The sequence below is a fragment of the Raphanus sativus genome, chromosome 7 (genome assembly GCF_000801105.2).
Source record: "Raphanus sativus cultivar WK10039 chromosome 7, ASM80110v3, whole genome shotgun sequence".
Lineage (NCBI taxonomy): Eukaryota > Viridiplantae > Streptophyta > Magnoliopsida > Brassicales > Brassicaceae > Raphanus > Raphanus sativus.
This window is the reverse complement of record NC_079517.1, coordinates 9,528,170-9,541,522: the sequence shown is the minus strand read 5'-3', so window position 1 is coordinate 9,541,522 and position 13,353 is coordinate 9,528,170. Positions and strand designations below refer to the sequence as shown.

The following is a 13,353-nucleotide window of genomic DNA, read 5'->3' as shown; positions in this document are numbered from 1 at the left end:
CTCGTGTATGTAGAAATTACAGTTTTAGAATTTTAAAGCATGTCAAATATATTAAACTTTTGAACTGAATAGTTAATAGTATAAATATTGGTGATGTTTACTTCATTATGTTTGATAGTATAAATGATATGAATAGTCTAAAAGCTAAAATAACAACTATATTATTCTAAGTTTGGAAATAACTAATACGTGTACATACATAATGTATAGAAAAGGTTATGTCATGTTATTGTTTAAATTTATAAAAGGGAAGTAAAATATAGTCCTGTTATGAACTATCCATAATTTCTTTGAAGATAATTATATAAGGAAAATCGTGTTTATTATATTCTATTGATTTTAATAAAATAAATGTAGATAGATAAAGGTATATAAGGAAAATCGTGGTTATAACTAAAATATTTCCATTGCTGATTTTTAGCATAATAAAGTACAATAATTATGTTTTAATTTAAATGCAGTGGCATTCATTTATAAATATTTTCAAAGTTAAAAGAGATGTCTAAAAAAGAGCTGCTGTTTTGTATTGATTTGTTTTTATTAACCTCCCCCCCCCCCCCCCAAAATGAAAGAAGAGATACGTCAAATATTCTCCAAGTAACGTCACCCAAGATTGGATTAAAAAATGTATTCAAACTTTTAATAATGATTATCTTAAGATTATTTTATTCTAAACTCATGCTAACCCTAGCAATCACTATTTCTTTACTACAAAATCAAAATTATATGGCATTAGTCCTAAACTCACACCTAAACTAACAATAATTATTCCTTTCATATAAAATCAATATCACTATAGCCTAACCCTAAATTCATGTTATAATCAAAAACAGTCAAAATAAAGTTAAACTTAAACCGATTTGAAATAATATCCGATAACATAATGAGTAAAAACGGTTGTAAACAACCAGAAAATTACTCCAAACCAAGTTTTAGACAAAATAAACAAAAAAAAAATCAAACTCAACTCAAATTTTAGAAATTTAGGTCTGTGAGGTTTTACTCATACATGCTTGGCTCCCCAAACTTATACCAGTCGATCACTAGAACCTTCACATCGGCTAAACTTGCTTCGACAATGAGTAGTTCAGTTCTAGTTTCTCATTCTCAGACTTGTCTTCAACTTCTTTAATATGGTCATCAAGCAACCAGAGTTTGGCAGTCAGGGAGTTCGCTTCAAGCTCGCGTCATTCAATTCTATCTTTAGCTTGAAGTTGTTCCTTCATCATAGTGAGCATAGCCCTGTAACGGGCTTGAGTTAATTTCCTTGCTTTCTTATAACCTTCTTGATACGTTGAGTTAAGATTTTCGTCCACGAGACATCTCAAATCTAAGTCATTCTTGTCTGCCATTTTATATTGTTCATCAAACAAAATCGGTTTAAAATAGCAAGATATGATATATGAACTAAAGGAATATTTATTACTTGAAAGAGTACATAATAGACACGAACATACGATTAATGTTTATATTTAAGACTTCGTTACGTTCAATAAAATACTAAATCATTAGCTAGATCATCTCATTTCTTACATCTATTCTATTAGCATGGAAATAGTAGCGTTCTCTATCCATTCTATAACCTACATGACAAACTCATACTTGTATTGATATTAGAAGAAAATAAGAAACACTTAACAATTGTGGATGATGAAGAGACGACAAAGCAAATGAAAGAAGATATTAGATTTTGGGTAAAATAAACTGGTTTGTGTACTTATTATAATTACAATAAATTCAAGATTTATGTTAGTTTGGATTGACAGACACAACTCTTTGGTTATTAATGTTTGGGCTTTATTTTGAAGTAAAATATTATATGCGGATTTGAAAGTTCGGCTTTCTAATTTATTTTATCTTTAAGCTAAATTATGCGAAAGCCCATATCTAAATTTCTCAACCAAAACCGCAAAATCAGATTTTTCAATAAAACTGCAAAATCACCTTTTCCGCCAAAACTACAAAATCACATTTTTCCATCAAACCCGTTAAATCGAGTTATACCTTCTAAACCGCAAAATCAAATTTTACATCAAAATCGTAAAATTAATTTTTTTTTTCTCAAAACCATAAAATCACATTTTCTGTCAAAACTGTAAAATTGAGTTTTTCACCAAAAACGTAAAATCACGTTTTCTACCAAAACCGCAAAAAAAAATTTCCCGTCAAAACCTCAAAATTATGTTTTCCGCCAAGGAGTTTTTCTGCCAAAATCGCATATCATGTTTTTCCGCCAAAACCACACAATAACGTTATTCCGTCAAAGCCACAAAATCACATGTTTTCCATCCAAAACCTTAAAATCAAGTTTTTTCCGTCAAATCCGCAAAATCTTGTTTTCAGCCAAAACCCCAAAATCAAATTTTCTTGACAAAATCGCAAAAACATGTTTTCCACCAAAACCATAAAATCAAAAAATTTTACCCAAATCGTAAATGGAGTTTTCCCATTAAAACCGCAAAATCGAGTTTTCCGCCAAAAATTATTTTTTTTTCCCTCAAAATCGCGAAATGAGTTTTTCTGCCAAAACCACACAGAATCAAGTTTTCTCACGAAAACCGTAAAGTTGAGTTTTAACCTATTTTCCTGCCGAACCGTAAAATCAAAATTTTCTGTCAAAATTTCACAATTACATTTTCCACAAAAATTAATTAATATATTAAATTAAGCGGGTTAATAGGTCCCCGCTAATTTTAAGTAAAACTCAATTTGATAAATGGATCTTAACAAAACTACCCATTTAAAATCAAGTAAACATCTTTACATTTTTACCAAAAAAATCAAATAAACCAAAAAGATCTAAATGGACATTTGTTTTTATTAAATGGAGTTTTCCCACTAAAACTGCAAAATTAAGTTTTTTTCGCCAAAATCGAAAACTCATTTTAACATCACTCTTTTGGCTTATTTTATGTTCCATTTGCTTCAAATACAATAAGGTAGCCACTCCATCACCTAATAAAGAAAAAATGCAAATGCTATATATGTATCTAAAGTAACTCTAAATGTAGCTAATGATCAAAAAGAAAATCAAAATGTATGGTCAAAACAAAGAAAAATCGCAAGACAAAAAAAAAAATCACAAGACATCACCGCCACGTAACCGAAGACAGAAATTTGGGTTAAGTTAAACAAACTCAACTCTATTCTTTTGGTTAACCACCGACGTAAACTCTAGTTGATTCGTTTCTTCTTGTCCAGTTATCGTTTAATCTACCATAATCGTTTGACGCAATGGTACGAAAATTTTCAATATACTTTGAATGTATCAAATGATACTATTGAGAACACCATACTTGCGGAATACGAAAGCTCCATATGCAATGTTGGCAGCGTAAGAACTAATAACGTGTAGATATAAAGTAGTTGAAGAATGATACATATTTGTGGAAGTGAATTAATCTATGGGATGAAAAAGTCATGGACTATGGAACACAACATTTTGCTTGCCTGCTAGGTTCGTCATAATAAGTTATTTTCCAATTTTCTTGCGAAGTGACTTAGGATGTAGAAGAAAAAAAAAACTTAGGAGTAGATATATGCAAGTTAGGACAAAAACTAATAACAAGAAGAAATAAAGAAAGTGGTGGGGAAAGATGAAAGGGGTACAGAACATTTACCACTATTCTTACACCTTGTCGATCTTGCTAGTCTTCCTTGTCTTGATTCTATTTTATCCTGCCCTTTCGATCTATGTCAACACTATGTCGTCTTCAGAGTCTCTCACAATCTCAAGCAACAGAACACTTGTATCTTCGGATGGAGTCTTCGAGCTTGGTTTCTTCAAACCCTCGGGACTCTCACGTTGGTACCTAGGAATATGGTATAAGAAAGTCTCCGAGAAAACCTACGCATGGGTCGCCAACAGAGACAATCCTCTCTCCAATTCCATTGGAACCCTCAAAATATCTGGCAACAATCTTGTCTTGCTAGGTCAGTCTAATAACACTGTTTGGTCGACAAATCGTACTAGAGGAAATGCGAGATCTTCAGTGATAGCAGAGCTTCTTCCCAACGGTAATTTTGTAATGAGATACTCTAACAACAAAGACTCAAGTGGATTCTTGTGGCAGAGTTTCGATTTTCCGACAGATACTTTACTTCCGGAGATGAAACTAGGTTACAATCTCAAAACAGGGCGCAACAGGTTCCTTACATCATGGAGATCATATGATGATCCCTCAACCGGGATTTTCGCGTACAAACTCGACATTCGAAGGGGATTGCCTGAGTTTATTCTAATAAATCAGTTTTTGAATCAACGTGTTGAAATGCAAAGGAGCGGTCCGTGGAATGGAATGGAGTTTAGTGGCATACCGGAGGTGCAAGGATTAAATTACATGGTTTACAATTATACGGAGAACAGTGAGGAGATCGCTTACTCGTTCCATATGACCAACCAAAGCATCTACTCCAGATTGACAGTCAGTGACTATACAGTCGATCGATTCACGTGGATCCCGCCATCATCGGCATGGAACCTGTTCTGGAGTTTACCAACGGACGTGTGCGATCCGCTTTACTTGTGTGGATCTTATTCTTACTGTGATCTAAACACGTCACCTAACTGTAACTGTATTAGAGGGTTCGTTCCCAAGAACCGACAGCAGTGGGACTTGAGAGAAGGATCAGAGGGGTGTGTTAGGACGACGCAGCTGAGCTGTACTGGAGATGGATTTTTGCGCCTAAACAATATGAAGTTGCCGGATACTAAGACGGCTACTGTGGATCGGAGAATTGATGTGAAAAAATGTGAAGAGAGGTGTCTTAGCGATTGTAACTGTACGTCGTTTGCGACTGCGGATGTTCGAAACGGAGGATTGGGTTGTGTGTTTTGGACCGGAGATCTCGTAGAGATGCGGAAACAAGCCGTCGGTGGTCAAGATCTTTACGTCAGATTGAATGCTGCTGATCTAGGTTAGTTTATTCTCTTAAAACTAAACACATCGGATATCCTTTTTTTTTTGTCACTGACATCGGATATCCTATGTCTTCAATAATTTATACTTTTGTCCGGATGAGGAAGTCTCCTATTTTTTTCGGTTTAAATATTTTGTCTTGAGAAATCTAATCTCCTTTCCACGCATTTTTTAAGTTAAAAATTATCAAGTTCGAAATATACAACTAGTGATTAACGAGAATGCTGGATAAAAATTCAATCCAATTTTTTTTTTGTTTTTTTAACAACTAAAGTTGTTTATATATATATCACTAATTTTTTTAAAATAACTAAAATAAATTAATTGTATATATAATGCATTTAATAAAATATAAACTTTGTGTTACATTAGTTTTGAGCAAAAATGCTTAAATAAGAGTTTAAAATTAATCACTCTAACCATCATTTCAAAATTCAAATAATAGATGTGAGCTATCTATCCAAAGAAGTAAACAAAATAAAGCAAACAACTGTTAATAGAATAAAATAGTATAATTGGACAGTTATATAGAAACATACTGATAGCTATGAATCCCATTGATAGTGTATGCATCAGCATCTACTATGTTAGAGATTCATAGTGATGTTGACAAAAATACTGGATGCAAAAGAAAAATAGTAGATCCAAGATTATAAAGTGCATGATATATATGTATCTATATATTTTACAGATATATATATTTTCTGGTCAAATCAAATATATGATATTATATGATTCAAAATAGTAGTTATTAGCCCGTACTTTGAATGGAAAATAGTAGATATAAAAATAGTAAATAATTAAATTAAATCTATTTTCTATGTTGGACAAGTAAATAAAATTATTTAACACGAGTTATGCATGAAACGGGCCGGCTAATACTAGTATGTATGATTACGAATTATGTAGAAGCAGGAAGATAAAATAGATCAGATAATATGGCAAACACAACGGATATGTGATACGTGAACTGGACCAAATATATTTTTTTTAAAACAATAACTCATCATTCCTGTCATTTTTAAAACAATAACTGGACCAAATATTTTGTTTTCGTTCCTCATGTCCTCGATCTCATACTAATTTCTGAACCTGTCGATGCAATAGACCATTCATGCCAAAAAGTTCGAGTTGGTCAGCTTAATAGCTTGTCAAATTATTTACACGACTCTTTGCAGATTTTTCCTCGGGTGAGAAGAGAGACCGAACAGGAAAAATCATAAGTTGGAGTATTGGAGTCAGCATTATGCTTATTCTGAGTGTTATCGTGTTCTGCTTTTGGAGGAGGAGACAGAAGCAAGCAAAAGCAGATGCAGCACCTATTGGTAAATGAGTAATAACCTTCATTTTATTTTACTTTTCTTAAAAAATTTCTTCTATATATGTTCTGATCCTTTATGTGTTCGAATGAAAATAAATCTGTGAAGTAGGAAATCAAGTTCTGATGAACGAGGTGGTGTTACCAAGAAAGAGGAGATTTTTTTCTGGAGAGGACGAAGTAGAAAATTTGGAACTTCCATTAATGGAGTTTGAAACTGTTGTCACTGCCACCGAACATTTCTCAGATTTTAACAAGGTCGGAAAAGGTGGTTTTGGTGTTGTTTACAAGGTATAAATAATGAAGGAATCCCTATGAATTTTTCCTTTTTTTGTGAAAAAGGAATCACTATAAAATTAGGATAGGGATCTTTAAAAAAAAAAAGAATAGGGATCTGTTATTGCGGTCGGCTTTCGTAACTCGCTAATTGGACAACCTCAATGGTGAAAACTCACTTAGAGTTTTTAGAAACTGTTTGTCAAAAAAAAAAGAAAAGTTTTTAGAAACAAAAAGAATAATTGTTTAACAAAATCAATTAATCATTGACACAGGGGAGAAAAAATCTGAAAAATCTGAGATAATATAGAATGTAGAAAACAGGTTCTCTCTCTCTTTTTTTTTAAAAAAAATTTAGTGCTTAGATATTTTTAGACCATCAAAGATCATTGTTGGATATGCTCTAAAAGTGTTTAATACGATAAGCAAAATAAAATATTAGTTAAAAAAGTCCAATAACTAATCATTTACAATGAGTAAACAATTCTTTTTAAGAAGTAGCCGATTTATAGTAAACTTTTTACAAAAATACTACAGTAGATTTATAAAACTATTGACTTACAAGATGTTGGTACTTGCATATAAAATATGTAGAATTAATAAAATAATAAGAAATATAAACGGGACAAAAACTTATGACCAAATAAAAGTTATTTTATACTATAAAACATAAACAGTTAACAATTATGTGAATGAAAAGTATTTTTTTAAGAAAATGAAACAATTTACTTTGTGTTAGTGCATGTATTATTTTATTTTATATTTATGTATATTTGATTTATATAATATAACAACTAAACATATTTATAATTTGCTTTTTTATATTATGTAACTTGATAACACTATTCTGTATATATTTTTACAATATTGGTACATATTTTTACTTGAAATAATTAAATAAAAACATGCTCAAAATAAGAAAATATTTTTTTTAAAAGATTCCATATATTTATTTTAAATTATATTTAGTAATTCTTAAATTTTATAATTTATGCATTATTCATATATTTTGGAAAAAAAATTTCAAATTTATTTTTGTATCAAATTTTTTATATATATATATATATATATATATATCTGAATTTAGTTATTTGCATCTTTTGTGAATAATGATGTACTTTCACGTAACAGGAATGGGTTATGTATATTGTTAAATATAAAATATTAACCAACGGGTGTTTCGAACGTATTGAAAACAAAATATACGTTTTTGAATGAATTAATATCCATTTCTTTGATTGATAAAAGTTTATCATATTTTGTTAGCTAAGATATGAGACCTGGATTTACTAACACAATATAACTAGATTTTGACCCGCGCTTTTGAAGCGCGGGATATTTTACGATGAAAAATTTCATTAATAATTTAACAAATATTTTGGTTATTTTTAAAGAGTGTGTATTTAAAATATTTTTGCATTTAAATCAGTATTTTTAAATTCAACCCGATTGTGATTATACCGGTTAATCCGGAGATCTGACAATTCAATTTATGTTTTTAAAATATTCATATTAAAAAATCACTAAAATCCGAGACTAACCGATTGAACTGATGGATGATTGATATGTAATCTAATTGAATTTAAATTGTAATAGTTTCATAATTTGTAATCTTATAATCGAAATTTTAAAGTTCACTATTTTGCAATTTATGAAATTATGACGTTTCTACAAAATTTTAAAGAGAAAATGATAGATATAAAATAACTAAGATTAATTATTGTATTATTTGGAAACATTAATAGTAGTATAAAAAATATATTGTTTGGAAACATTGATAGTAGTATAAAGAAATAAGTATATTGTTTGGAAACATGGATAGTAGTATAAAGAAAGGAATATTAGTGACTTAATGTATGTTTAACTATAAAATATAAATGTGTATTTAATTTAAAAACTTACAAAATAAATGTTAGGTCCAACAGAATGTTTCTGTTTTAATAAGATAGATAGCATACAATAAGAATATAGTTAAAAAAGTTTGGTTCATGTATTTAGTTAAGGAAGACGTTTTTACACATTTAGAAAACAGAAAATAGAATATACGTTTTTAATTAGTTAATATCCATTCCTTTTATTGTTAATTTTTTCCATTTTTGGTTATTTAAGTTAGGAATCTAAGATTTACTAACAAAATATAATATAACTTATATTGGTTATGAAACAAGTTAATTTTGGTTGACTACGTTGTGTAAGTTTAATAAAGACAGTTTATTAATATTATTAAATGATGCTAATAATAGCCCGTGGCAGATTTTGTAATATTGAACAGATATAATTGTTAATTCTTAATTGTACTTTCACTTTTAATAGATTAGATGATTTTTGTTATTCATCATAACTATTCTCCAACTATATACACTCCCATGATCTGCACTTCTTTTGTCAAGAGTGTGATCTTTTCAAAATAATATTTCTTTTACATCATAAGAATGCAAGAGCGTGATTTTTATCAAAAAATTATTATTTTGCATCCGAGAAGATTAAGGTTACAATCTTAAATATGATTTTTAATATTTATTTCTATTTTCTACAAGCATTTCAATATGATTTTTAATATTTATATACTATCTTTTGTCTCAAAATATTATTAGAACAACTTATATTATTGGTTCATGTTTCATTTGATCCATTACAAATTTGTAAGTTTGTAAGTGTATGTAGTCTTCTATGGATTTATTATTTGCATAGCGTATTTCGTCTGTCTTTAATTTGACCATTATTTTGCTCTGGCATAGCAAGGACCATAATACTAGTAAAAAATAAATGAACTTTAAATATAAATAAGTGTGATACAAAGAAAGTGTGAATTTTGTTAAAATAAACATATAGTTTAAAATATACTCCTAAGTTATATTTGAAATCAAATGCCATAACCATTGTTTCTTTTTTATTGAGTAGACACTGCTCTGTTGGTTTTGTATAAGTGATCAATTATGTGTTAACAGGGAAGGTTAGTTGACGGGCAAGAAATTGCGGTGAAGAGACTATCAGAAATGTCAACTCAAGGTACCGATGAGTTCATGAACGAAGTCAGGCTAATTGCAAAGCTTCAGCACAATAATCTTGTCCGACTTCTTGGCTGTTGTATTTATGAAGGAGAGAAGATCTTAATTTACGAGTACTTGGAGAATCTAAGCCTCGATTCTCATCTCTTTGGTTAGTGCCTCAACGCATCAGACAGATTTATTTTTATAGTTAAAATGTCTTTCGAAATATGTTAATGTGATTCTGTTGTGAACGAAGTGCAGATGAAACCAGAAGCTGTATGTTAAATTGGCAAATGAGATTTGATATTATCAATGGTATTGCCCGAGGGCTTCTGTATCTTCACCAAGATTCACGGTTTAGAATCATCCATAGGGATCTGAAAGCAAGCAATGTCTTGCTTGATAAAGACATGACTCCAAAAATTTCAGACTTCGGAATGGCTAGGATCTTTGGACAGGACGAGACGGAAGCTGACACGAGGAAGGTGGTCGGAACTTAGTAAGCAATTAAAGCATCTTCATATTTTGAAACAAAGAGCTACCTGAGTACACAATTAAACCTGATAGCTTTTCTATTTAATTTGTTATGCAGTGGCTACATGTCTCCAGAATATGCGATGAACGGGACATTCTCGATGAAGTCAGATGTGTTCAGTTTTGGGGTCTTGCTTCTTGAAATTATAAGTGGCAAGAGGAACAAAGGCTTCTGCGACTCGAATAGTAATCTTAATCTTCTCGGATGTGTAAGCTAAAAACCTCTTAATTCGATTGCGTTTCTGGCTCAAAATCTGACGATATCACTAAGAAACGATCCGACATTTATGCACAGGTGTGGAGGAATTGGAAAGAAGGTCAAGGTCTAGAGATAGTAGATAGGATCATCATAGATTCTTCATCACCAACGTTCAGGCCATGTGAAATCTTAAGATGCTTACAAATTGGCCTGTTGTGTGTTCAAGAACGTGTAGAGGATAGACCAATGATGTCGTCGGTAGTTTTGATGCTTGGAAGTGAAGCTGCATTGATTCCTCAACCTAATCAGCCAGGTTATTGCGTCAGCGGAAGTTCTCTTGAAACTTATTCTACTTGGAGTAAAATGCGTGACGATGAAAATTGCACAGTGAACCAAATCACCATGTCGATCATTGACGCTCGGTAATATGATAGTGTTTGGTAATATTCTCATTATTAAAGTTTTACTAAATGGAAAAAAAAAAACAAGTTTTACCAAATTGAGTGACAATGTGTGCGAAACTCCTCTGTCTCTATCGAAATTTTCATTCATCCTCTGATATTCTCTCGATCTGGTTTCGTTATTTCGAGTCAACTAACATTCAGCAAATTCAGCAACCAAGTCAACACAGCCAATTCAACGACAACCACAGATCAGAACATACACAAACAGTTGTGCATCTCTCTACCTATATTACATATTTCTTTACTCTGTTTTTGTAAGCTCAGGAGCTCGGAAAAAACAAACGTTATCCTCAGTATAGTAAATTTCAGTCAATATATTAACACTAATATCCAAACAAGAACAGAAAATTAACAGAGTAAAGAGCTTATGTTTAGTTGATGATGGATCAATGATGGCGATTTGCATATTTATTTCTAATAAATTTACAAGTTTCAACATTAATACGGTCACTGGTGTATCCAGGTATACAAATAAAAGATTACCATTCACATGGACATCGGTTCACAAACATCCACATGTACAGTTGATTAATAAAACCTAAAGTTAGAGAATACGATAGATGTGAGTCGTACGTAGCCAAACAACATTGGAGACTAATTAAAGATTAATCAAAGATTAGCTTTGATTTTTTTAAACACTGATAAATGCATCTAACACTAATTTAATTTTGGGTAGAGACGTCGAGTACGTGTAGAGTTCTGTAGCCTTTGGGAAGCTAGCTAGTTTATAATCACCATATTGGCGAAAGATGTGGTTCGCCATTTTGGTAAAAAACGTGATTCACGGGTATGACGAAAATAATACGATACGCGGTTTTAAATTAGGTTAATCGGTTCACCCGCGCGAGTCAGATTATAAGGTTCAAATTATGTTAACCTTTTGAGTCACATTATAAGGTTTAATATAATGCTGTTAAAGTATGAAGCATTAAATTGTTTTTGTCTATGGTATAGCCCATGCAACTTCTAACACAAAATTTGTTAACAACTGGTTTCACTGATACAATTGATGAAGTAAATGTTCCCATAGTACAGCTAATACAACTTTTATAAAAAAAGTGAAAGTAGTAAAACTGCCAGAACTAGTATTACTGACTTTGTTAATACAAAACGTATCATTAGTATACCTGGTACAATTTGGAGTAACACATTGAATAGGTGGTATTGGTACAATTTGTATAATTTACAGTAGTCATGTGCAAAGTGAACGTAGTATAACTGGTCTTACTAGTATAACTTATAACTACTGTGATCAGAGCCGGTCCTAGGATTTTAAAAGCTAGAAGCCAAAAATGAGAAAATGGCCGCAAAAAATGTTATGTTGGGAGTGAGGTTCGAACTCGGGTTGATTGGTCAGAGACATAAGCTTTTTAACCATTACACTAGAGAGAACTTCTGGAAAAATATGGCCGGTATTGTTAATATTAATGGGCGGCTGGAAGCTAGTACTTCTTTTGCTTCTGTCTAGAGCCGTCTCTGACTGTGATGTAAACTAGTCTAATTGGTAGTATTAGTATAACCGGTATTTTGCGACAGTAGAACTTGTATGACTACTAAATTGTATTGTTGGTTTTTACTCATTTTCAGAAACTATGGATAGTAATGGATCTGTGGTGATATATTTTGAACATGGTGTAGACCAACATATTTCTACATTAGTGATGAAAGGAAGATATGAAGAGATTACTTATTCTCGCTGGTGGATAGAATAGGCAAGAAAATGAAGGTTGAAATAGCTGCGACAAGCTTCAACTGAGTTACTTTCCGCTGGTCTTGAATAATAAAAAACCTCGTTATATCTTGGATGATGAAGATGTTTTAAGATATTTAATGGAAGAAAAACCAACGTAGTGTCTCGCACGTGGTTCTTAACAAAATCGTCTCATAAAATCAAAGTTACAAGATGTTTTTTATGAATGAGGAATTTGAGTGATACAAGAGCTAATGATGGCATGGTTGGAGTTGATGAGTTGGAAATTGTTCCTCATAATCAAGAGGATGAGTTTGAGCATGAGAAAATCAATGAAGAGAGTGATGAAATGGAAGTTAAGGAGGAGTTGCCGGCTGTTACAGAAACTGAACCTCCCAGTTGCCAATTTTGAGTTAGATGATGGTATTGATATGAGTTTGCATCAAGAATTTGCGACTAAAGATGAAGTGAGGGATTTAGTGGACGAAGGTGTGCATTCAAATTGTTTTGAGGTAGATATAGTGAAGTTGAATCCTCGGGTTTATGTGGAAACCGAAATTCACACCGTCGATTTTAATGAATGGAGGAAAGCAAAGAAAACCCTACTTTCCCTGAGGTTCGGATTCTCTGCGAGAGCTGATATCACTCAAATTACCCTAAGGAGTGGTTTATACTCTCTCAAATAGAAGTCGAGTTGTAGTACTTAGGGATCGAATTCACAGGGAGCTAGAGCACACAATAAATCTTAATCAGCAGTGATTAAGTTAGGTGAGCAAGTAAATAATTAAATACCAAGATAAACAAGGTAGTTGTTAGGTTGGTTGGATAAAGGTTTGTAAGCAAAAATGATAAAGTCCTAAGAGGTTAAGTTGTAATACTTAGGGATCAAATCCACAGAGAGCTAGGAAACACAGTAGATCCTAATCAGCTGTGATTAAGCTAGGTTGAAAAAAATAAAGTAAA

The 13,353-nt window shown here is 31.7% G+C and overlaps 1 protein-coding gene across 2 annotated transcripts; it reads left to right on the top strand.

Annotated features, from left to right (window-relative positions):
• Nucleotides 1-3,596: 3,596 nt before the first annotated feature.
• LOC108815861 (S-locus-specific glycoprotein S13) lies at nt 3,597-10,710 on the top strand. Of its 2 annotated transcripts, XM_018588380.2 has the most exons (7): nt 3,597-4,917; nt 6,098-6,244; nt 6,347-6,528; nt 9,462-9,672; nt 9,765-10,002; nt 10,096-10,246; nt 10,333-10,710. In XM_018588380.2, exons 1-7 carry the CDS (start codon nt 3,597-3,599, stop codon nt 10,660-10,662), a joined length of 2,580 nt encoding a protein of 859 aa, XP_018443882.2. In that variant the 3' UTR covers nt 10,663-10,710. The 2 variants fall into 2 exon arrangements, with proteins under 2 accessions (XP_018443882.2, XP_018443883.2); XM_018588381.2 differs by lacking the exons at nt 9,765-10,002; nt 10,096-10,246; nt 10,333-10,710 and having other exon boundaries at nt 6,350-6,528; nt 9,462-9,677.
• The last annotated feature ends 2,643 nt before the right edge of the window (nt 10,711-13,353 follow it).